The sequence below is a fragment of the Thamnophis sirtalis genome, unplaced genomic scaffold (genome assembly GCF_051295495.1).
Source record: "Thamnophis sirtalis isolate CommonGarterSnake01/CBP01778 unplaced genomic scaffold, rThaSir2_p1.2 scaffold_6, whole genome shotgun sequence".
Classification (NCBI taxonomy): Eukaryota; Metazoa; Chordata; class Lepidosauria; order Squamata; family Natricidae; genus Thamnophis; species Thamnophis sirtalis.
Window position 1 is genome coordinate 53,793,313 of NW_028261386.1, and position 25,894 is coordinate 53,819,206.

Below are 25,894 nucleotides of genomic sequence, written 5' to 3' on the forward strand. Positions count from 1 at the left end.
ACTCAGTAGAGAACATATACTTTCTATGCAGAAAAATATCTGTCACTGCATTTCTAAACCTGTTTCGATTAGACTTGACAAAAGATATATCCTTCCACAGTAAGACATGTTTCTTAAGCTTATACTTTGCTGTCTAAGGTCTGGGAAATTTGTCACGATTAAGCTACCCGACAAGCATATCTCAGTTTGCAGAATACAATGATAGTCCTTCTCTAGCTACTGTCTAAAGCACAATTGAATACTGAATACAGCGTATGTTCACAGTTGTAAGAACCGATTTTACATCTTAAAATCCTAAATGATTTGTGACAATAGAGACATTTCTCAAGACAAGCCTCTCTCATATTATTCACAGGCACCTCCCCTGAATCAACCAGGCAGTAAAAAAACATAATTGGATGTACCCTGTCCCTGGCTATCTGAAGAATTCCCTTGACCATAGGAATATGAGATGAGGTGAGGTGAGGAGAGGAGCACTGGCACGTGGGCTGAGGGGAAAATTACAGAGATAATTTTTAGATTCTATACCAGTAGTAACTTCAGTATGGAAGTAAATAACTTATATAGCATATGCCTGATGTATCTCTATATACCTATATCAGGGTGCATCTTATTGAATCCTTGCCTCAGCTAATAATAGTAAGTGCAGAAGAATCCAAAATGTTCCCACAGATTGGGAAGTGGGGAAAAATCACTAGATTGCAAAGTTAAATGCAAGCCAGATACAAAAACCTACCCTAAAGTAGCCCTTTAAATATACTTGGATTCAACTTTCAGCATCCCGCCTGATTAGAAATATTAGGAGAGTCATAGGATGGGAAGCTGTTCGAAAAATGTGCCTAGCCGATGAACAGCTCTGCACTTCCAACCACTGAATCTTGTCCAGCCAGCCAGCCAGCCATTTTAACCCTGCTGAAAACAATTGGATTCTGGGAAGTTTACAAGAATTTTACAAAGAAAAGAAAATAATAGAACACCCACAATTTTTTAAAAAGTACATTAAAATCAAAACTGTCATGATCTTCAATCAACATATTATTCTCAGGTCCTCATAAGCCTTCCAACACCATGTGGTTTTTAGCAGTTTTCCAAAAGCTAACCATGTGTAGGAAAACTTATTTGCAAAGCACAGGGCACTGAGGACTGTACTTCTGAGCTCCACCCCATCACATTGCACTGGCAGAGACAGGGCCTTGGTATCTTCTGCAGGAAACCATGGACTTTCACACTTCATTCTGCTCCATTCTCTCCATCTTTTGCTCCCCTATCCTTCTCCTCATCAGAATAAATTGTACATTACCTTAAAGCATGTTTTTCAAAACAGTTTTATACAAATACAGATATGAGCACATTTGATTACTTTATATACCTTGTTTTCCTGTAATTTTATTCCCACCCTGAAGATAATAAAAAGTTTATTAACTTTTTTCTAGTATAAATAAACATAAATAGCACATTGGGCAGACACACAGGTGCACAAAAGTATAAAAGCTGCTTGGAGACATTCTGACTAAATAGAAACAGATTGGAAAGCATCAGGTAATTCACCAGAGAAGATTGATTGGACATATGTTAAATATTCGTTTCCCACCTCCTTTGTAGCTGCCAAGGAAACATCATGAAGTCTACCCTGCAGAACTTCTGAATGGCAGGTAGCCAAGCATATGATGTTGAAGAGCCCTTTCTCCTTCAGGTGCCTGAGAGGCAGTTATCACAAAGATGGAAAAAGAGAAGAGAAATCATTAGTCTCACCTGGCATTTTGCAGAAACCTCATTTCTCATACTAGGTAAGACTGTGTGTGTGAAAATGAGATATGTCACAAAAGTAATTCGGTAGAACTATAGAAAAGTAAAGACTCAAAAGTTCTCATATACAGTGGATTTTAGAACTACTGGTGGAGAAACATTTTATCGCCCGTGTATATAGTGTATATACCATGCAGAATCCCCTGCGAATTAAGCTGAATAAGAGATGGTGATTTATCTACTAGTTCTGCATAACAGGCACCATTCTTGGAAATGGCTGAGCAGCAGAATGGCTCTCCTCCAGAAAAGAAAGCTTTTATTCTTTGCACTTTTGCCACCACTTTGTTCTTATTATACTATGCTCCCCAGTACCATCTTACTCACATTAACAACTTTGCCTGTTGGTGACCCCAAAGAAGTGAAGATAGGTAATAACTTCCAAAGTAAATGATTGGATTCCTTTAACTTCCTTGTCATACAATGTGTTTCTATGATTTTCTGCTTCTCGTGTATTTAAAGATGTTTCACTGTTGGTCTTAGACTTATTAGCAATCTGCTCCACCAAAATGCTGTTTTTATACCTATTTGCATTTCTGGGTGTTCCTTTTCATGCTTTTCATTTGAACAATGCTTTGGTTTTTTGAAGAAATTTTTATTCTCCCAGATAGCTTGATGTCTATGCAGATTCTCAGTCATCCAGATCATGGTTGTCCCAAAGGTGCTCTTTCAAGAGGTAACTAGATTTTCGGGGGGGGGGGTGTCTTTGAAGATGTTTTGCTTCTCATCCAAGAAGTTTCTTCAATTTCTTGGATGAGAAGCAAAGTATCTTCAAAGAAAAAACCCCAATAAAGTCCAGTTGCCTCTTGAAAAAGCACCTTTGGGACAACCATGATCTGGATGACTGAGAATCCCCATAAACATTCAGAGTCACCTGAGTAATGCAAATGGGTGTGGAACCTTCTTGGAACTTTTGAAAGGACTGTGTTATACAGTGGAGATAGATGATGTTGTATCCCATTTCCCTCTGGTGAGAGGGGGTGGTTCAATTTTGACATAGCTGGCCTCTTTGACCCCTCTTTCAAACAAGCAGTCTTCTCTGCCCAAAATGTGGATTGTCCTTCTCTGCCCAAAATGTGGAGTGCCCTGTGTCTTTTCAATCCAAATGGACTGCTGAATCTAGTTCTGATGGGTGATGGTTCCCAGACAGCTTGTCTGATGTTATTCATTACCTATACTTACAGTTGGACCTGGCCTTCCAAACTTAGTTGCACGTTCCTGTTAAATGACACACTGTGGAGGAGCATGGTGGAGGAGAGAAGTGCAGCTGTGCCCTTTAATCCCAGCTCCTTTTAAATATGCATTGCACATGCACAATTTGGCAAAAGCGGAGCAGGGCCCTGCCACTCAGTGGTGGCACCAACTTGACTTTTTTAATACCTTCTATAGATGTCTCCGCTTCAGCTTCTTCTTCCCCTAAACTGGCCAGTCCCACCAGCTGCTCTGGAAAGGAGCACTAAAAATTACAATTACATAAAACCCATCCCTCTTCCTTATTTTTTCCCTCTCCTTAAATTGGATTTATCTGATGAGGGGGGAAAAAAGCTAGCCATGCAACCTCAGCTGGCTCCAGTGCCTGGCAAAGCCAAATCTCAGAAGAGCCACAGAGTTATGGGGATCCACTGTGAAATACCACCATGGAAAGAAAATCACAAGAGGTGGAATGAGGCATGAATTCCTGCCATTGGGCACCTACTTGTTTTCCCCCTACAGGGGAAAAAATTAGTAAATCTACCCATGCTGCCCTTCTTCCCGGTGTAAGATTGCAGCCCCCATAGCATTCTCATCATACAGACATTATAAGGTGGTTTGGGGGAACCCACATATATGAGAATATTGTCACCTTTTTCCATTGTCTTTTTTCCAATTTCCCCCATTTTTAACACATTTCTTTTTTCAAAATGATACATGATTGTATTATACTTCCTACCCAACTTTCCTTTAATGCATACATTACAAATGTTAACATTCTGGTAGTGACTTGCAGTTCTTTCTGCACAATGTACATCCTGCACCAGGTCTTGACACCACAGTCTTTCATGCAGCATAGAAAGTAGTGTTCTTTCTTTCCTTACCAATCATTGCTACTGAGCCACTTGAGAGCATCAGTTAATTCGTGTTCTGGATGAGACAAGGGTCTTATCTCAAAGGCATCCCTATTTACAAGGTCCTCTTCCCATTCTGGAGAGTGTTGGAGATTTGCTGGCAGGGAATTAGCTGTAAACATAAAATTACACTCAAATGTTTTATATATGTACAATGGCTCTTCTCACCCAGTGAGAGACATTACTGTTGCCATGAAGTCATCTAATATTATAATGCATAGTACAAGCCCCTTCTTTATAACTTTTTCCTACAAAACAAATGTATGAAGTCTATGAAGTCCTTTCCCATTCATATTATAGCAAAAGCAAAAGAGATACGTATAAAAAGCTGGCAGAATGTTTATGTCACACCTGATGCATGTCTCAGGAAGTTGCTCTCTTGGCTGATAACAGGGATGCTGGGCAATGAGGGCCTGTTCACTCGTTTCCTTAAGGCCATCCCAACAGAAGCTCTGCAAGGGTTGCTCAGGTTGAGGGTGACAGGGGTGGCTCCATTGTGATTAAGCCAAGTGGATCCTGCAGAAAGTAATTTGAGGAGGTCAGTGAAGGATGGAGGAAGAAACATCTTTGGATCCAGCCGTACTTAACAACTATCGTCCAGTCTCCAACCTCCCCTTTATTGGGAAGGTTGTTGAGAAGGTGGTGGCCTACCAGCTCCAGCGGTCCTTGGAGGAAGTCGACTACCTGGACCCCTTCCAGTCCGGCTTCAGACCTGGTTACAGCACAGAAACCGCTTTGGTCGCATTGACCGATGATCTCTGGAGAGTCAGGGATGGAGGCCACGCCTCCATCCTGGTTCTCCTTGACCTCTCGGCGGCTTTCGATACCATCGACCATGGTATCCTTCTGCGACGACTGCGGGAGGTGGGGGTGGGAGGCACTGTTTTGCAGTGGTTCTCCTCCTACCTCTCGGACAGGTCGCAGTCGGTGTTGGTCAGGGGACAGAGATCGACCATGAGGCCCCTAACATATGGGATGCCGCAGGGGTCAGTCCTGTCCCCCGTACTATTTAACATCTACATGAAACCGCTGGGCGAGATCATTCGGAGGCACGGGATAAGATACCACCAATATGCGGACGATACGCAGCTGTATCTGTCCGCCCCGTGCCAACTCAATGAAGCGGTGGACGTGATGAACCAGGGACTTGAAGCTGTTAGGGACTGGATGAGGGTTAACAAGCTTGTACTCAACCCAGAAAAGACCGAGTGGCTGTTGTGTTTCCCTCCCAAAAATTTGGTTGGTGTTCCATCGCTCAGGCTGGGGGGCCAAATTTTACACCCCTCAGACAGGGTTCGCAACTTGGGAGTCCTCCTGCATCCACAGCTGACCTTTGATTACCACCTGTCGGCTGTGACCAGGGGGGCATTTGCCCAGGTTCGCCTGGTGCGCCAGTTGCGACCCTACCTGAATCGGGAGGCTCTCACAACAGTCACTCGCGCCCTCGTGACCTCTAGGCTGGAATACTGCAATGTGCTCTACATGGGGCTGCCCTTAAAGAGCATCCGGCGGCTTCAGCTAGTCCAGAATGCGGCCGCCTTAGAAGAGGGGTTTCTAAACTTTTTGCCATCACACTTCTCTTTGCTGTACTCTTAATGCACACGCTTCTCCTAAAAATCCAAAAACAAAATGAACACAAATCCAAACAAGAAGGAAACAAGGAAACTTGGAGAAAGATGGATTTATTGTAACAATACAACTAAAATGTTCTATACATATTCCATGGTCTTTTCTGCACTTCCCCAAAAGAGTTACCCCTTAGATTTGGAAAATCCTGCCTTGGAGCATCTTATTTCACTTGTTTGTGGTTCTCATTGGTTATCTTTTTAATACAAGCCAAATTCCATTTAGAGATGGAAGGGAAGAAAACTATGGGGAAGGAGGTCAGTAATGGAACTGAGTCGATCTAGATCAAGGTTGTCTAAGCTTGTAGATTTAAACTCCCAGAATTCCCCAGCCATGCAGGGAGGGGTAGAATTGTGGAAGTTGAAATCCACAAGTCTTAAAGTTGCCCCTAATAATTTTTCATGTGAAAGTCACATTATGTTACACAAAAGCCAAAGGTAACCTTCAATCTGAAAGTGTTCTGTTCTCTGGGTTTTTGGGAAAATAATAATGCTGGATAGACAGTTGTTACTGTTTTAAAATATTGGACAAAACATGATGTCAGATCAACAGATCCTGATAGGGACTCTCTATCTTTAAAACATAAAACCCATAGAAATTCACCTGCTGCTATGAACCCAGCATAAATGGGGCCAATGGGGCATAAATGGGGCACATAAATGTTTTAATTTAAAAAAAAAACTTTTAAACATTTATTTTTTAAAAAAAGTGGTGTAAAGCAGCTAGTATTATCAGAATTTTAATTTGCCAACACCCAACTAATCTTTTGTTGGATGCTGTAGCTTCAAACCAATCAGACATTGTGCTTACAACAGAGCTGGATTGTTTAACCTACTTTTCTGACTGCTGTCTAGGGCTCCATTTTAATCTACCATAAATTCACCAGAGGACACCATGAGTGCCGGGGAGAGGGGGGAGTGAGTAGACTCCTTAAAATTGGCACTAGACCATTTCTAATGTGATTGGACAAAATAAATCCATCTGCAAAAATAAATTTCCCCCTTCTTTTACATTAATCACATACCATCCAGAACATTTCTTGACTGTTCTTCCTGGGTTTTTGTGGATCTTTCCTTTTCTCTCTCTTTCTCCTTTTCCTTTTCTTTGCGCAAGAACTCTATCTCCTTTAGCTGCTTCTGGCGCATTTTCTCCTGAGCTGACTTGGATATTGTGATATGAATCTGGACACAATAGAAGCATAGACACTTCATACAACTGAATATGGGTGTGGGTGCACAGAAAGAGAAAGAGAGAATAACTTATACACAATAGCAAAGAGATAGATTAATTGGTTACATTATTATTATTAATTTATTATAACCCAAATACATTTTTAATCAATGTGAATTATGGTTTCACGCTCTTCTTTTTTTCATTGAAGTCAACCTGAATAGATAGCCATGGAAAGTTCCATCAATTTAGCATGTGTAATTCAGACTGAAGGGACATGGTGGCTCAGTGGCTAAGATGCTGAGCTTGTCAATCAGAAAGGTCGGCAATTTGGCAGTTCAAATATCCTAGCACTGCATAATGGAGTCCCAGCTTCTGCCAACCTAGCAGTTCGAAAGCATGCAAGTAGAAAAATAGGAACCACCTTTGGTGGGAAGGTAACAGTGTTCCATGTACCTTCGGTGTTTAGTCATGGCCACATGACCATGGAGATGTCTTTGGACAATGTTGGCTCTTCAGCTTTGAAACAAAGATGAGCACCAACCCTCTAGATTCAGCAACGACTAGCACGTACGTGAGAGGGGAACCTTTACCTTTACCTCTTAATTCAGATTGAGCTTCTAAAAAGTGAGATTCAAGCCATATTAGACATGAATCATGACATGGCAGATTCTCTCACTAGATCTCTGAGCATCTTTACAAATTTCTATAAAGATGGAAGAAGGAGCAGCGCTGTTAGAAGAGATTTGAATGCTAGTCATTTAATTCTTGATTTAAGTCTGAAACTAATTGCAAAGCAGAGAGGGAAAATGCACCATATGTAGCACAGGTACCTGCTGAAGTTTCTTTCATGCTTAACAGCAGTTTTGAGACCAGGAGCCCAATTTACATTAGTGAAATGGTGCAGGAGAAAAAGCATTAAAGCCCAGTTCCTAATGATACAGAATCAATCCAATTTGTTATACTCATGCAAACACACCAGCTGCTTTTCAAAGGAAAACATAAGGAACTCTAATCCTGTATTCCCCTTACCTCATATTATTTGTCACCCAAAGTTGGAATTACTAGACAAAGCTTAATCTGAGGCAGATGCAGAATCAGAAAAAAAATATATCAAGGGATGTTGTACAACATCAGAAAAAATAAAGCAAGAAAAAAGACCTGCAGCATTTTTTTTATATAAGCAATCTCTTATGAAACTACATACACATATTGCTAGTTTAGGGCTGATGTTAAGCCCATACTGGCCTTAAAGCTGTTCAGTCTCCCAGATTGAAAACCTTAAGAAGCACAATGCTGAATTGATTAGAAAGTATCCAATCTGGGACAGCTAAAATGGAAGTGGTAGATTGTAGTATATCAGGATATACCCTTCTTAATCAGTTTAACATTGTGTTGAGCAAAAATTGCTCATATCAAAGGCCAATTCACTACTTCACATTTATTATAATTCTCACACGTTTTCAATGTGACATTTATTCTTTTACATTCCATAAAATGCAATGTTTTATTTAAATTATGTGTTCATTTTGATAGCCGTTGCTGTGTGTGGAGTGGGAGTGTGCGGATATCATACAGACTTCGTTGATATTCCAGAGTAATTAAAAACAAATGACTCAACATTATTCCTACTATTTTATTACCTACCTATGCATTGGGAGTCAAGCTATTTATAAGCTTTTTGGTAAATCTTTGAAAAGACCAATATAGTGTAGTAGTACCTAAAATACTGGAATGGAATGGAAAAAACTAGCTTTTAGTCCAGCTTCTTCACTGAATACACACTGGTTGATTTTGAGCCAAGGGCATGAATTATCTCAAGGAGCTATTTTTGGAAAGAAAAGATAGAGCAGAGAGACTGCCTTGAGCTCTTAAGAAAAAGCCCTTTAAAGAAGGGAAGGAGGATGAATGGATAAATGGATGGAGGAACGGATGGAATTCCAGTCTAGGCCAGCCTTATCATTGGGCAAAATGAAGTGTGGAAAACCATTAAGTTTTTCATTATTTAATTCATCACTGCCTTTCTGTTGGAGAGGGAAGCATTCATGTTGATAGTTGAGCTCCTGCATTGTTCATCCTGCCAGTATCACTTCTGGGCTTAGGCCCCATTCCCTCTCTCTCCTCTGTTCTTCTCCTCCAGAAATTCCTTTCCAAAGCTTGAGGACTGTATCTAAGAGGAGATTCATAACTCATTGCTTGATAATGCCAGCTTTGCAAATGGCAGAGCAGAGCCTAGGAAGCTCAGCTTTGATGCCCGCCTTCCAAAAAGCATTCCCAGTATCCCTTTCTGCCAGTTTCAGTCCTTCTTGTAATATTTTCTTTACTTCCTCCTGCTAAATGCCAAGCTTTACATTCACCTTGGCCTTCATGCCAAAAAGCAAAAAGATGGAAACAGGCACATACCCTTCCATTGCTCTCTTTCCATTCATCATCTTTTAACAGGTAAGGATTTGAAAGCAAATCTTCCTTGGCCAGACAGAGGGAGGAGGTGGCTAGTGGCAATACGGATGCCAGTGATCCCCCAACAACCTTGCAAGGTGCAGGAAAGCCATTCTGGAAAGCAGGTTCAGATGATCCAGTTTCTGACAAGCCAATTTAAAAAAAGGAATATATTATACAGTGGACTGTAACTACTGTATTTGTGAAAACAGCAAGAGCAAACAAAAGAATCAAGGAGCATTCCATCAAATTGAATCATTCACTGTAGATGGAGTTAAAGGGCTCTTGTTCATAGACAGGCTAAAGCATTGTACCAATATAAAATTTACTGTCCCAATTGGTGATCCTCATCCTGCCACAAACACAATGTCAGTAAATTGTGCTATGCTTATTTATGGAATTAAGGTCAGAGATTGGTGTTGTCTCTGACTTTCTTTCCATCTTCCCTTATCAAACTGCACCCCAGCATTAAAATATCCATAAATCATTTTCCTTAAACATGGAATAGGCTGCACTAAGTAAAAAGTGAGTTAAGACAGAGGGCTAGGCTGGCAGATTAATCACCTGAAAAAACTCAATCTGCCTTGTGCAAGTATTTTGTATGATTGTATTCATAGAGAAACCATCTGATAGACTCCTTTCAGACCCAGATGAAAGGATTCAGTTCCAGAAAAGCATTAAATCCATCTTCAAAGGAGCCTAAATAACAGTTCCCAGGTCTGGAAAAGTCCCTCAATGACTATCAGCCACTGATGAGAGAATTATTAAGAATCCGTCCATCTCTACTCTTTCACTTGCAAATATCTACATGTATGGAACCATTTAGTTGATGCAGAGGTGTGTTGCCATATATGTTTACTTTAATTTAATTACTAAATTGACGTTAATTTATTTCTGTTGCTTTACCTGGGATATAGAAATGTACAGAGCCCAACCATCAACTCGATGGGAAGGTTGAAATAAACTGCTTACTTCTTTCCTTGTCACAGAGTTACCTGTTCACACTTTCTAACTGTGTTAGTTCCAGTCGATAATAATTCCTGTCAATGTTCTCTCTGTGTCTGTTTCTGCCTCCCTCCCTCCCTCCCTTCCGCTCATGAAATAAAGAATAAGTACTGTAGCCTCTTTCCTTCTTTCTTATTCTTCTGTCAAGAACTGGCAAGTTGAATTATATGAGGAAAGTTTTTTTTATCTTGGCAGTACAGTAATTATTTATTCCCTGGACTGATCCTCACAACCTAAGTTAGAATAGGAAGTGCCCTCTCCAGGTTAGACAGAGCTCGTATGCAGAACATGTGTATTGTCAAGTTCCAGGCTCAATTCCAAGCCAACCCATCTGAAATCTTGGAATTGGAGCTACAATCAGGGACCACCGACCCTATTGAGCTAGACAGATCAATATTCTGATCCTATAATAGGCACAAATAAGTCAAAGAGGGACAAAATTGAGTAGGAGAATAAGTAAAAGTTAATTAATGGTGTTAATAGGTGTTATGTGGCAGGAGTTTGTCTGTTTTAATTCTATTATTATTATATACACAAAAATGTGAACTCAAAGCTGCCAGCTCTTTAGCTGGTGTTGGCCATCATATACACTGAGTTCTTTCCAAAAACCTAGGATCTACCTAGTAGATGTGCAGATCTAAGCTGTGTGGCCTTTTGCAATTGACAGGTGGAAATTTTGTCAAAGTACAGATTTTCGAAGTGCCGTCCAAGATTTCCCAGTATTATTATGTTATAGTCTGAACAGGGATTGAACAATGGCCTAAATGGCCTTTATAGTTATACAGTGGGACCTTCAGTCATGACCATAATCCATTCCAGGACTTTGGTCGGCACCCAATTTGGTTGGGATCAGAAGCAAGACTGATTGCCCATGTGCGCGCACACACACACAAAGATGTGGAAGGGGAAATCTCTGTGACTGTGTTTGATCACCACCCGAGGATGTGTTCGTGAACAGAGTGAAACATTTAGCAGATTTTTTGGGTTGGTACACAATTTGGTCATGGTCAGAACCGTTTGTGACCCGAGGTTCCATTGTATTCTATTTATTTATAATTTTAAAAATATTTATATTCCATTCTATTTCTATTTGTCCTAAGATCAGGATCGGGATACAAGCAGAGAAAAGAGTCACTGAATATGAGCCACAGAAAACTGTAAGGACCTCAGACAAAAATAACAAGAAGGTTGCTTTGCTATATTACTGTATCCCATATACTCTATATCAGTGTTTTTCAACCTTTTTTGTGCAAAGGCACACTTTTTTCATGAAAAAAAATCACGAGGTACACCACCATTAGAAAATGTTAAAAAAAATTAACTCTGTGCCTATATTGCCTATATATAAAGTAATTCTCCCACGGCACACCTTACACTATGTCACGGCACACTAGTGTGCCGCGGCACAGTGGTTGAAAAACACTGCTCTATATGAATGGTTTAGAGAAAGCAGCAAAAATATTAGATATACATTCTAACATCTTTGACTGCTAGATACTGGATCTAAACTCCAGATTTTGGATCCAGATGAAATACCTGTTCTTATTTGCAAAGAAATTAAATTGCATCATAAAAGAATACAGCTACTTTAGCTACTTTAAAGTAGTTATCGCAATAAATTTGTTTTCAAGCTATCTCTGCTGTGGAATAATTATCAAGGCAAGCAGCTTTACCCTTTGAAATTAACACCTTTGACCAGGCAGTCACCCCAGGATAAAATGTGACATTTCATTTTAACACACAAGAAATGACTCTCCAGCTGAGCTTTTTGTACCAGTGAGAATTAAAAAGGATCTGCTTTAAAAAAAATGAACTCAAACTATAAGCTGGTCATAATTTATACAACAATGTTGTTTAAAAATCAATAACATATTTTTGTGTGTTTAATTCATTCCAGCCTGGAGCACTTTTACTGCTAAAGCTGCCACAGGGAAAATTTCATGTTCGAGAGATCAGTAATATAGTTTCATGATTGTTCGTACAATAACACAATACCCTGCACTATGACAAGAAAAATAGGTTCTTTCGGCTTCATTAATTTTTATTTATTACATTTACATTTATCTATTGCCTTTCTCCATAGTGCTTAAAGTAGTATATATGATCTATTCTCATAAAAATCTTTTCAGGTAGCTCAGACAGAGAAATAAAATTGTGTAATTTTTTGTGTGTAAGATATTACACAAAAAAATCCTAGCGTTCATCTTAATAAGATGAAAATGGGAACATTCAGGCAATCTTGGTTTACCTTGGAAAAACAAGGCAAGGTCCAACCTGGCTACAACTTAAGTAGAAAAGTATCCAAAAATTCCAAGAATATAATTTGTGTCATTGCCAAATTGTCATTAAGAAAACTACTATGCATGGATCTTTCTAAGAAGTCACCAAAAGTTATATAAATTCATTTTCATTTTTAATTTCCCTTTATTAAGGTACAGTTGAATGTTTTCATACTGTCTGTTCTGACTGACTCTACTAATCAGAGGGAGCTTGAGAGTTGTCCATCCTTCCCACATAAGAAGGAAAAATGAGAGAATTACCTACGCAGAATTCCATGAATGAGACAGGGCATTTCCACCACAAAAGGCTTATTTTGAAGCACTTTTAACTTATCCTGAAATATCCAACCATTGTTTAAGTTCAAATAAATTACTATATGTACCTACCTAGTGTTTTTTGGTTGTTGTCTTCACCATTTCCAGACTTTAATAATGATCTTAAAGACAATTGGGTAGGGGAAATGAAAAAATAGAGAGAAAGAGAGAGATTAAACTGTCTTTCACCCCAAAAAAAGGCAAATGTAATAATTTAGGGGGCTCAGTTGATAGAAAGAGTAATGATGGTGCAGTGGTTAGAATGCAGTACTGCAGGCTAATTACTGGCTGCCAGCAATTCGGCAGTTTGATTTTCAACAGCCCAAAGTTGATTCAGCTTTCCATCCTTCCAAGCAGTGACATGCGGTAAGTAAAGCTAATCAAGACAATGAAATCTTTAACTCATAACTAGCTTCCAAATGCAAGCATAACAGAGATTGAACCAAGAATTTCCTAACCCATTGTTCAGTTATTGTATTGCATCAAATCCATCTTCACAAGGCTCTACATGCAAGAACAAGAGGGGACAATAGCTGTGTGGAATTTGTAGAGGCATTTTGGTTTCCACTTTAAGAACTAGAAAGCTTTTGGTGTCATACATTTAAATTCTCTTTTTATTCTGAATCTTAGAAATTTACTTAGTTATATAACACTGCAGTGTAGCTCATGTTTCTATTTGAATGAGATTTTTAAAATGCTCTATTGCTTAATGAAATCGAGAAAGCTTACATGGGACAATTTATAACCTATTGGAGAAACCTTCTCCAAAATAACATCAGATTTATGGGAAGTGTAACTCCCAGGATTCCCCAACTAGTATATCAAAACATTTCTGGGAATTGCAATGCCAGCATATCTGGAAGATGCCATTTAGTGAAGGCTGCCTTAAAATCAACTAATGAGGCTTTTTAGATGCAACTTTGAAAAAAAGGAACAGGAACAGCATAAAAGGCTTACCTTGTTTTGGGACACTCATCTATAGCAAGTGGGGCACATTCTGTCCGTGGCAAGCTTGGAAAGAGTTCTGCAGCCTTCTGAGAATTTTCTTCACATGCCTTTGCTAACTTGGGGATGGGTGGGATCAAAGCAGCCCCTAAAGACTTTTTTGGATTCTCATCAGGACCATGCATGATCTACAGGGATGGATAGGAGGAAAAAAAAACTTTAAAATTCTGCAGAAAGTCACTGGGACATGAGAACCAGGTTATTTGAGCAACAGCCTCTTCCCATTTGATCTAAAACAGTTTTTAACTGTTTGTTTTATTTTTTGCTGCCTAGAGTCATATTTGTTTATCTAGATATTTATCAAATTTATTTGCCACCTATCTGTTGTAAGGTGTGCAGCTCTATTAATTAATTAAAGCAATTCTCAAGTGTATATTGACTTATTGCTTATCAACTACCTCATTTAGCAACTTTTTGAAGCTATGACAGTATCAGTGGTGGGTTTCAAAAATTTTTAGAACCTCTTCTGTAGGTGTGGCCTGCTTTGTGGGAGTGGCTTGCCAGCCATGTTACTGGGTGGGAGTGGCTTGCCAGCCATGTGACCAAGTGGGAGTGGCTTGGCAGTCATGTGGCTGGGTGTGCGTGGCCAACTTATAAAATGTGGTGAAAGTCACTTAACAACACTCTTGCTTAGCAACCAAAATGTCGGCTCAGAAACTCTGGCACTGAAGCATGCAAGTCTTAAAGCTGTCAAGTTACAAGAGTCTTGCACCTCTAACCTTTTAGAAAAAAAACCCATGGGTGTTCAAAAACTTGACAGCTTTGAGACTTGTGGATTCAACTCCCAGAATTCCTCCTCTCACTCTTCATCTTGATGATGTGCGGATGGGGGGGGGAGGGAGCTGGAACCGCTTCTAAACGGCACTGTACTTTTGTGGAACGTCTTCTATAGAAGAGGTTCGAACTAGCAGGAACCCATCCCTGTACAGTATGCAAAAAAAAGCTTCAGAACCAAACTTCACATGTGTAACAAGCACAGAGTCCCGTAGTGATGTGATTGCTATTCAGCCACTTCCTAACTGGCTTGTGACAATAGCAATAGCACTTAGACTGATATACTGCTTCACAGTGCTTTACAGCCCTCTCCAAGCAGTTTACAGAGTCAGCATATTGCCCCCAACAATTTGGGTCCCCATTTTATCAACCTCAGAAAGATGGAAGGCTGAGTCAACCCTGAGTCGGTGAGAACCGAACTGCTAAACTGCTGGCAGCCGGCAGTCAGCAGAAGTAGCCTGCAGTATACTGCACTCTAACCACCATGGCTCACGACAAGCAGAGTTAATGGTGAACACAGAAGTAAAAATCCTAAGTCATGTGATGTTTTATTTAATGACTGTGTTGAATCACTTAATGACTGAACGGGAACCAAGGTCATAATTCCATCACAGTCCTGTGATTTTCCACTTACAACTGTTGCTCTTAGCGAAGGAGGTGCCAGTTCCAGTTGTGGTTGCTAAACAAGGACTACCTGCACAGGCAACCTCACCTTTTTGACCCCAGTTGAGACCAGAATTTCTGTTACTAAGCAAAGTGGTTGTTAAGTGAGTTGCAGCCAATTTTATGACAGTTTTTATCACAAGTTGTTAAGTGAACCACTGTAGTTTTTAAGTGAATAACATAGTCTTTAAGCAAATCCAGCTTCCTCTATTTTCTTCGCTCAGTGAGCCAACTGATCACAAGTGGCTATCACATGTCACCAGGATACGGCCACTGTCATAAATACATACCAGTTGCCAAATGTCTGAATTTTGATCACATGGCCATGGAGATGCTGTAACTGTCATAAATATGAGGACCGGTCATAAGTCATTTTTTCAGTGTGCTTGGAACTTTGAATAGTCACTAAACAAAAGATTGTAAGTCACCTGTATTTACTGATTTTATTGCAGCAGGCTCAGTTTTTCTTCTCTGGTTATCTTCTCTCTTGCTGAGACAGAATGACTGATCCAAAGTCAGTTACGAAGGTTGGGAGCTTATTAGGATTTGAACCCTGATCTCTGTTGAATGGGACACTTGGTTAAAAGTTTACACCCCTGTGAGTTTCATGACCCCAAAAAATGATTGAAATATAGACCTGTAACCAGGTCTGGGATGCTGCGGGTCTAACAACCGGTTCGTAACCCGCACACATTCGCTGTTCAATGTAAATTGTTCTTCGTGCATACACAAAAAAATTTACAGTGAACTGCGCATACGCAGTCACTAAAAACTAAAATGGCGGAAGCCAAGCAGCAGTGAGGGAACTGGTTCAGGGATGTGGCGGGCCTGGGACCCAGGCCTGAATTCCACTCCCGGTTCAGCCAAACCACGCTGAATCGGGAGCAACTCACCTCTGCCTGTGACCTAAAAGAAGTTTGAAAGGGGATGGAATTACAGAGATCGTTTGAGTACAGGAGATTTAAATATTCCATTTGGAGCAAGCCTATGTCAAATCTATGACAGATAACAGTCCAGAAAGGACCATAAAACCAGTAGCTCGTAACAAAACCATCAACTCAAGCCACCTGAGGGACCACATATAGAAGGCTGAAATGGAACTGAACTAAACATTCAGAAGGAATTTCAGCTAAGGCAGTAATTCTAATTAGATGGAGAAGCTTCAGGAAAATTTCTGCACTTATTTCAAAAGTGAGTGATTTGCTTGAGAGCTGCCCCAAATCCTGCCAATACTGCTCCCTGCTGCCTTAAGCTTTCTTTTGACTAAGTCAAACTTTCTCAAGGGCTTCACCCTGTCAAACAAGCTTCAACTAGCCAAGTTATTTTGATAGACAGGGGATACTTTTAATGCAAAAACCAGCAACTGATTTGACACCTCACTTGTCAATACCACATAAGCAGAAGTTCTTGCAATTTATTTTGACTTGTTGATAGGAATATGTTTTCAGGCACAGGTATCAAGAACTGAATAATTCTTCTTTAAAATACTAATCTATACTGGCACAGCTAACAGTCAATTAGACCATTCAGAAAAATCATGTAGAATATAAAACTCCACGATGGAAATCAGAGGTCACATTATGTTCTCACATACAGTACTTCTTTGCCCTTAGAAGGTGGTGCAATGGAAAAGAAAATGCCAAGATAATTGGACTATTGTTACTGAAAACAAATAAATCAAGGGGAAAATAACATGCCCCTCACCCCCAGCTAAACCAAACTCTGCTTCAGAAGGTAGCAACACTTGGCCAACATTTGTCAAGTTGAAAAGCTACGCAGAGTCAGGTCTGAGAAACTTGAAAACTTGATTGGGAGACCATCAGAGCTGTAGGTTATACTGGAAAATAAAATTAAAAAACCATTCCAAAATAAGGCACTGGCAAGCCACTTCTATACCATTGCCAAAAAAACTACAGGAATGTGTTCAGAAAGTCAGCAGGACTTAAGCTCAACTTCAAAGGGTCAAAAATACCTAATCTCTTGTTTATGCAGAACATACATTTTTCAGTTGCACAGAAATCTTCAGGAAGCAGAAAGATGGGAGAAAAAAAATCCACATTGCTTGAAAGCTGAAGTATTTCCTTGTTTTCTGGCTTTTCACTCTATAAATATTAGCTGTGGAATAAGAGCTCCCTCTACTTGTTTTTCCTTCTTTCCTTCTTTTCCCCCCTCAGAGTTTCAGCTCTTGATTCCTTTTAAATTCTTATTTTTAAAAACATTATTGGAATAAATTTAGCTCTCACTCTCCAGTATGTATATGTATTGTTCCTGCCAGATAGCCTTGAGTTCTGGCCAATTTTGCAATACTTTTGACCTTCCACCAAAGTCTGTTTTTCAGAAGAGAAACCTATTACTTTTTTGCATTAGTGCTCCTCCTGCTGGCCCTCCTCAACTTCTCAACCTACCTAATAAGATGCAATCACAGGACCCTTGGTCTTCTCCAAATGCCATTTAATAATTGCCATGTCTAAGTTACTGCAAGTTATTAATTTTTGAAGAGCATCATATCACATTGAGTGTGCTACATGAAATATACAGTCTTCCTCAGCAATTATTCCTGCATCAGAAATGAATCTTTAATGCAGTGCAGCTTACTTTGTTGATTCTCTACATAGACTGTTTTACCTTCCTCCAATGATACCAAAGGAAGAGAACAAGAAGGGGATCTCTTAGAAAACTGCCAACCCAAACTGCCAACTCAATGGCTACATCAACCTCCTGAAACTGGTATCCACCTCCCAATGAGTTAATGGGAATGATGGGAGTTGTAGGGCAAAGTTGAACTGTGCCTTCTCTTGAAGCAATAATTTGCAATGAGAATCAACAATTCTTAGATGTAAGTTTATTTTGCCTGTTCCTACATTGCATGCTCTCAGTCTATAGGCCAGTTCTCAGTGGCCTGCTAAGGTCTTTCATTTGGCACAAAAGCAAGCAGGGGTAGCTTATTTTTGTTTCATATTAACAAGAGGTCATATTGGTATTATAGAGCCAAGAAAAATAGAACCGTAACACTATGGTACCCATATTCTACAAGGATTTAATGCTAAAGGAAGGAAGTGGAGTTGAGCAAGGACTGCTTGGCTTGGGTTATCAGAAGATCAAAGCATGGTCCTAATGAAGAGTTACGGGGCTGCAGTGGCTGTTAGCTCTATAGAATAATGGATTTCCATTACATGAAGCAAGACTAGTTCAGTGCTAGGTAAAATAATAAGCCTTCCTGAAGATAAGAACAGTTTATTTGTTTATGAAAGTACTGGTAGAGATGGTAAGCTTAAATTAAATTCATAATTGTAAATCCCGCAGACCACTAATATGATCTGCCAAATGATCGACTGGGTGGGCGTGGCTAGGTGGTCATGTGACTGGGTGGGCATGGCCAACTTGATGTCAGCCATATCAAGGGATGCCTCGTCAGCCTCTACTTGCCCCTCCCCTCCCAAACATCTTCATCTGCTGCTCAGGGTCGTTAGGGCCCCAACAGGAAGCAGTTGTTGGAGCTAAGCAGCCACTATGAGAAAGAGTTGGCAAAACAGCTGGCTTAGTTCAAATTCTAACCCAGAAGGAGATTCAGCAGAAGCACCTCACTGAGGACTATGACTTTCCAAGCAGAGGGAAGGCCTGCAGGAGTATAAGGCCAGGTACTGGTGCCTGGAGGCTCAGCAGGCTGAGATGGTCATCCAGTTCAAGGCCATGATGCAGTCCCACTGGAACAAGGCCCTCCAGCTCTTCACCACCAGGGGAACTTCCCTCCAGCCTTCGGCCAAAGCCCCGCACCAGCAGGCTGAAGCAGACCCAAGTTGGAATTTCTCCCCTTCCTGACCCACACAAAAAGACCCCAAAGGAGGAGACTCTCTACAGCAACAAAAACATTCATTGCATATATCTGGCCCAGGGGTCATAGTTTGAGGACCCCTGATTTGGTGTAATATAAAAAATGCAAATAATTTTTCTGCAGATCACCAAAATTTTCTCGCAGACCACCAGTGGTCCACGGACCACCAGTTGTTGACTGCTGGTCTAAACTGCCCTTCTATGATTAATTTTTACCTAATCTTGGATCTCACTGGAATCTGCTTATTTTTTCCCCATTGAATATGTTGAATACTAGCGCGGGAAATACAAGCGCGGGAATAAGGACTCCCTTTCTGATTGGTTCCCGGGCGGAGCCAGTTCAATCCTCGCCCTGATAGGTCGAGCTACTCGACGCCCCATTGGCTCCTCGTTCAAACCCGGGCGTATAAATGTTTGGCGCGAACCACGCCACGTTGAATCGTAGTTACTCTGACCTCAATAAAGGTTGCTGTTGCATACCCGCTTGTCGCGTCCTTTCCCTTCGCTCCAAGATGCAAAACTGGCGACGAAGGTGGGATTCCGATTCCCGCGACCACGGAGAAGAACAAGCCAGCTGCCACCGCGTCTGAACCAGCACGAACGCTATCCTCAGGCTGAGAACTCCGGCAGCGAACGCAAAATTTTCTCCGCCCTCTTTCTCTCTCTCTCTGGCTCCACACCACGATGGCATCATCGCTTCCTCCTTTCGCGCCATTCGGAGCCGCCGGAGAATCATGGGACGGCTTCATGGAGCGTTTCGAGTGCTACTTAATCGCCTCGAAGAACCAGGCACAGACCGACGAGGAGAAATGCAGCTTCTTCTTGTCCTGCTGTGAGCCTTCCATGTTCGCCTCTGCGAGAGCCCTGGCCGCCCCGAGGCCAGCCTACAAACTTGGGTGGGACGAGCTGATGTCCAGGCTGAGGAACCACTACGCTCCCTCACCCTCTCTGATCGCGCGCCGCTTCACCTTCCGCCGCCGAGTGCAAAAGCCCAACGAATCCATCAGCCAGTTTCTAGAGGCTTTGCGCACAGTGGCCGCCCAGTGCGATTTTGCAGACCTGGAGGAGAACCTCGTGGAGCAGTTTATATGCGGGGTCCGCGATGTGCATTTGCGCAGCCGCATGCTCCGGAATCACAAAATTACCTTGATGCAAGCCGTGGAGACCGCGCGAGCAGCGGAGCTCTCCGAACAATCCACGGCCGACATCGAACGCCTCCAGCTGAAAACCCCCGCGCAAACCGCCGCGGGGCCTTCCACCCAGATGAACCTCGTCGACGACCTCTCTCCTGCTGAAGACGAGGAGGAGGAGGAGGAAACCGTCGGACAAATGAGGACGCAGCCGAAGCGGAGGCCACCCCAGCAACCACCGACGCCCGCTCAGCCAGCCTCAAACGCACCTTGCCGCGGATGCGGCGGCCGCCACAGCCGCGCATCCTGCCCGTTCCGTTCTGCCGTCTGCCGCCGCTGCCGAGGAGAAGGACACCTCGCCAGGGTCTGCCGGGCTCTCGTGCCAGCCCCATCGTTTATGCAGCCCAGCGACCAGCGCCAGGCACCGCAACGCCGCCAACAGCCACGTCCTGCGAGGCGAGCTGAGGACTGCCACTCAACCTACCAGCCCTCCCGCGCCGACTGCGTGGTCTACCAGGCGTCCCACGTTCCCGCCGGCGATCGCAAAATAAGCACCGCCGTCCGACTCGAAGGTCAGCTTTGTCGAATGGAGGTGGACTCCGGGTCTTCCCGTTCCCTCCTATCTTGGGCCTTGTTTTCCCGCCTTTGTCCTGGGGTTCCCCAGAGCAAATTGCGCCCCGTCGGGGTCTCCCTCCTAGACTACCAGGGAAATGGGATTCCCACGGCTGGAATATTCCACATCCAGGTGGAATACAGGCATTTTAAGGGGAAACTCCCAGTTCTAATCGTCAGGAACGATCTGCCCGCTCTCCTTGGGTTGGATTGGTTTCCCGCCTTGGGCCTCACCATAGAAGGGGTGCACAGGGTAGTTCCCCTCACCGTAGATAGCGTTCTAGATGAGTTCGCAGATGTGTTCGATGGGAAATTGGGCTGTTATAAGGGCACCCCCATTTCCCTCTGCCTTGATCCCCAGGTCGCTCCCATTAGGCTGAAGGCACGCAGGGTCCCCTTCGCATTGAGAGCAAAGGTAGACGCTGAACTTGATAAGCTTATAGAGCAGGGGGTAATCGAGCCCGTAGATCACGCCCGTTGGGAAACCCCCATAGTCCTCCCGGTCAAACCCGACGGATCGGTGAGAATATGTGCCGACTATAAGTCGACCATCAATTTGGCCCTGCAGGCAAATCCATATCCGGTTCCCGTAGTGCAACACCTACTCCACTCCTTAGGGCAGGGCCGCATTTTCGCCAAGCTAGATATGGCACAGGCCTACCAGCAGCTTCCCGTAGACGACGATGCGGCTACAGCCCAGACCATCGTCACCCACCGCGGGGCCTTCCGTTGCCGCCGCCTCCAATTTGGCGTTTCGGTTGCCCCGGGGATTTTTCAGAGCCTCATGGAGCGGTTGCTCCACGGGCTCCCAGGCGTCGTTCCCTACTTCGACGACGTCCTGGTCGCAGCCCCCAGCCACTCGGAACTCCTGAAAACACTGCGGGAGGTTCTCACACGTTTTAGGGAGGCAGGACTGAAACTAAAGCGCAGCAAATGCGAAATTGCTGTTCCCAAAGTAGAATTCTTGGGGTTCCTCATTGATGCCCAAGGCATCCACCCCACTCCTTCCAAAGTCGCCGCCATCAAAAACGCACCCGCACCCACCTCTAGGGCGGAATTGCAGGCGTTCCTGGGGCTTTTAAACTTCTACGCCCCTTTTATCCCCCACAAGGCGTCGCTAGCTGAGCCGCTACACCGACTACTTGACCGGTCAGCGGCCTGGCAATGGGGTAGCCGTGAAGCGCACGCGTTCGCGGCTATAAAAGACATTTTAACCTCGTCGGCAGTCCTAATTCAATATAGCGATAGGATGCCCCTAGTTCTGACTTGCGACGCCTCTCCCTATGGCATAGGGGCGGTCCTGAGCCATGTCCTCCCGAACGGCTCAGAGGCCCCCATAGCTTTCTATTCCCGGACACTCTCCTCCACGGAGCGGAACTACAGCCAAATCGATAAAGAAGCCCTGGCTGCAGTGTCCGGCATTAAGCGGTTCCATGACTACCTCTATGGTAGGAATTTCACCCTTGTCATGGATCACAAGCCCCTCCTGGGGCTACTGGCAGGCGACAAGCCAACCCCACCCATTTTGTCTCCCCGCATGACACGCTGGACGGAGTTCCTAACGGCGTATTCGTATACACTGTTATACCGTCCGGGCAAACAGCTAGGGCACGCAGACGCCCTGAGCCGTTGCCCTCTGCCAGAGACGGACACAGCCCACGTGCCCGCGCTCTCTATTCTGTCCATCGCCGAATCCGACCTCCCCGTCTCTGCCGCGGACGTCGCAGCCTGCACAAAGGCTGACCCCGTCCTATCCCAAGTAGCTTCATGGGTTTTGAGGGGTTGGCCCGCGGAAAAGGTAGCGGAAGAATTCCGACCATTTAAAGTACGACAAGCCGAACTCGCCCTTCACGGGGGTTGTCTTGTCTGGGGGGATAGGGTAGTAATCCCCACAGCCCTGCGGGCACGAATCCTGCCCGCACTCCACAAAAACCATCCAGGCATAGCGCGAATGAAAGCCTTAGCCCGTAGCTATGTGTGGTGGCCCTTGCTAGATTCGGAAATTGCAGACTACGTAGGCCGATGCAGGATCTGCCAAAACTCTAGGCCGAATCCCCCCACAGCCGCCCCTCGTGAGTGGGAAACCCCTAGAGGCCCATGGTCCCGTTTACACATTGACTTTGCCGGCCCTTTCCACGGCCGAAACTTCATGATAGTAGTCGATGCTTACTCCAAGTGGGTGGAGCTGGTAATCATGACCTCCACCACAGCAGAGAGTACAGTGAGGGCCCTTCGCAAGATGTTCGCCACACATGGGTTACCGGATGTGATAGTCTCCGACAACGGCCCCAGTTTACCTCCACCACGTTCCAAGAATTCCTGGCCGAACAAGGAATCAGACACGCAGCCACAGCCCCTTATCACCCAGCTAGCAACGGCCGGGCGGAGCGCGCAGTTCGCTCAGCCAAAGAAGCCTTGGGCCGCATGGACCAGGGCGACTGGCAAGAAAGAGTGGCGGCTTACCTCTTGAGCCAGCACTCCATACCCTGCCCAACGACTAATAAAAGTCCCGCGGAGCTCTTGATGGGTAGGAGATTGCGAACCCCCCTAGACAGGCTCCATCCACTTTACGCAGGGGATCTGCCGAGCAACCTGGGGGCCCTTCCTTCCCACGCATTTAAGCTAGGGGATCCTGTATGGGCCCGCTCCTTTTCTGGGGATCCACGGTGGGTTCCCGCAACCATCACAGCCCTGACTGGCCCCTGTTCCTTCAGGGTCGACCTGGCCGACGGAACACAATGGAGGCGCCACGTGGACCAGTTAAGGCGACGCCTCCCCGCGGATACAGACGGCCCGAACCTCTCAGGCACCCGCTCTCAGCATGAGCCACCCTCGATGACCTTCCCCCCAACGGACCGCCTCCACCCGGGGAACAGGGGACAAGCCGATACGAACTTTTCGGACAGACGCGCCTCACCCGGCTACTCCTTTCCTCGAAGCCCTTATCGAGACTCTGAACCTACCCCCCAACCAGACTGCACGGGGCCACTGTCGGACGCTCCTGTTGCCACGGAGACGCCACCCCGGGCAAACGGACATCGGACACCGGGCCCGGGGCCAGCGCCATCTCTTGGGACCGCGTCGCAGATTCACCGCCCCACCACGGACACACCTCCGCCGGCGGTTTCCCCCCCGACGACAACCGCCGGGGAGCCACGAAGGTCGGGACGAGAACGTCACCGTCCCACCTACTTGAAAGACTATGTTTGCCCTTCCTAAGGAACTCTTTTGACTAGGGGGGGAGGGGTGTTGAATACTAGCGCGGGAAATACAAGCGCGGGAATAAGGACTCCCTTTCTGATTGGTTCCCGGGCGGAGCCGGTTCAATCCTCGCCCTGATAGGTCGAGCTACTCGACGCCCCATTGGCTCCTCGTTCAAACCCGGGCGTATAAATGTTTGGCGCGAACCACGCCACGTTGAATCGTAGTTACTCTGACCTCAATAAAGGTTGCTGTTGCATACCCGCTTGTCGCGTCCTTTCCCTTCGCTCCAAGATGCAAAAGAATATACATGAATATACAGAAACTACATGTTTTGCTATTTTTGGAACAATGCAACTGGAATTTATATATCCCACACATTCAAATCCTCATTTTTAATAGCAGATGTGTAATGTAAAGGAAGTTATTTTAAAAATTGAATAGTAGAGTTGGAAAAGACCTTGGACCCTTAGTCCAGGAGTTCCCAACCTTTTCTATACCCCGCACCCCTGGAACGCTTCTGATATATTCTCGCACCCTTTACAGAAGTAAATACCTGATTTGAATTATGCATGTGCATTATAACTTTGAAACTTCTAAACCCAAGTTTTCGCACCTCCTGGAATATCGTCTCGCACCTCCAGTTGGGAACCTGTTTCCAGTCCAACCCCCTGATCAAGCTTCCATCTCTTAAACACATCTATTTTATACCTGCTGGGTGGATGTTAATTCTGGATTAACCCCTTCAACCTGTAAAGAGCCCGAAGCATTCTCTCTAGCTTGTTGCTCTGTTTCTTGAGCTCTGTTGGTCTCTGGGGTGTCTGGTATGCTCTGAATAGGAGGCATAGGCTTGGAAGAGACCAGCAGTCTTTGAGAAGCAGATCTGGAAATGGCTGGTTTCAGGTCAGGTTCCTTGGAAACAGCTTTGTCCAGCAAGCCTGTAAATACAGAAGATTTAAAAAAAAACATGGTTGTGGGAATATTTGCAGATTAATGTCAAACTTCAAGGCAATGTCCCTCAGCAGCCCCAAACTGATTGCATAAGGAATTATCACTTGTTTTCCAAATCAAGTTTGTCCTATAGTGGGTTATTTTCAACACCAGGAAATGCCCTGAATAAGAGTATGGAGCATTCTTATCCTGCAGTTATCTCTATGCATACAGAGATCAAGGTGCCAGGCAGGGGTGAGATTCAAACATTTTTACTACTGGTTCTGTGGGCGTGGCTTGGTAGGCATGGTGTGGTATGGCTTGGCGGGTGGGTGTGGCTTGCTGGGTATGGCAGGAGAAGGTTACTGCAAAATCCCCATTTCCTCCTGATCATCTGGGACTTGGGAGACAGAGAATAGATGGGGGCAGGACCAGTCAGAGGTGGCATTTACTGATTCTCCAATCTACTCAAAATTTCCACTATCGGTTCTCCAGAACTGGTCAGAACCTGCTGATTACCACCTCTGGTGCCAGGTTAATCCAACCCCTACAATAATCATGAGCTTCCAGAAATGAATCCAAGAAAAAGCTATATCCTATTTCTGAATCAGTAACAACTGGGCCTTTCTCCTAATGGAAATATGGAAAGAAAGATCATTATCTTTTGCAATTAATTCAAAGACACAAGATCTAATGGTATCATCATCTTCATTTAATAACCCCATAATCCCTTGCGGGGTGGAGTCTGGGCAAATGATTGGAGCTGAGTGTTTGCTGGCCAGATGCCCTTCCTGTCACCAATGCAGAATTATATTCAGCAGATATATTCTCATCGTGCCCAGAAAGAGAAATATTTGCTTAGGATCGAAATCACAGCCTTCTGATTGTGGGGCGAGAGCTCCACCATCTGGCCACTGCACCACACAATGGTATGCTATACCTTAAAAAATGAAAAAGGATCCAGTAAACTGGACCTTTTTTTAAAAAATGCATCAGGCATATACAA

At 44.0% G+C, this 25,894-nt stretch overlaps 1 protein-coding gene across 1 annotated transcript in view; it reads right to left on the bottom strand.

Moving 5' to 3' along the window:
• TOGARAM2 (TOG array regulator of axonemal microtubules 2) overlaps window positions 1–25,894 on the bottom strand; it is a 62,114-nt gene that overhangs the window by 21,849 nt on the left and 14,371 nt on the right. The window contains exons 5-12 of the mRNA XM_087717889.1: window positions 24,670–24,896; window positions 13,700–13,875; window positions 12,815–12,864; window positions 9,108–9,286; window positions 6,559–6,715; window positions 4,260–4,424; window positions 3,879–4,020; window positions 1,592–1,697 (exon numbers count right to left, since the gene is read on the bottom strand). Coding sequence (XP_087574015.1) covers window positions 1,592–1,697; window positions 3,879–4,020; window positions 4,260–4,424; window positions 6,559–6,715; window positions 9,108–9,286; window positions 12,815–12,864; window positions 13,700–13,875; window positions 24,670–24,896 — 1,202 coding nt within the window. The remainder of the gene's footprint in view (window positions 1–1,591; window positions 1,698–3,878; window positions 4,021–4,259; window positions 4,425–6,558; window positions 6,716–9,107; window positions 9,287–12,814; window positions 12,865–13,699; window positions 13,876–24,669; window positions 24,897–25,894) is intronic.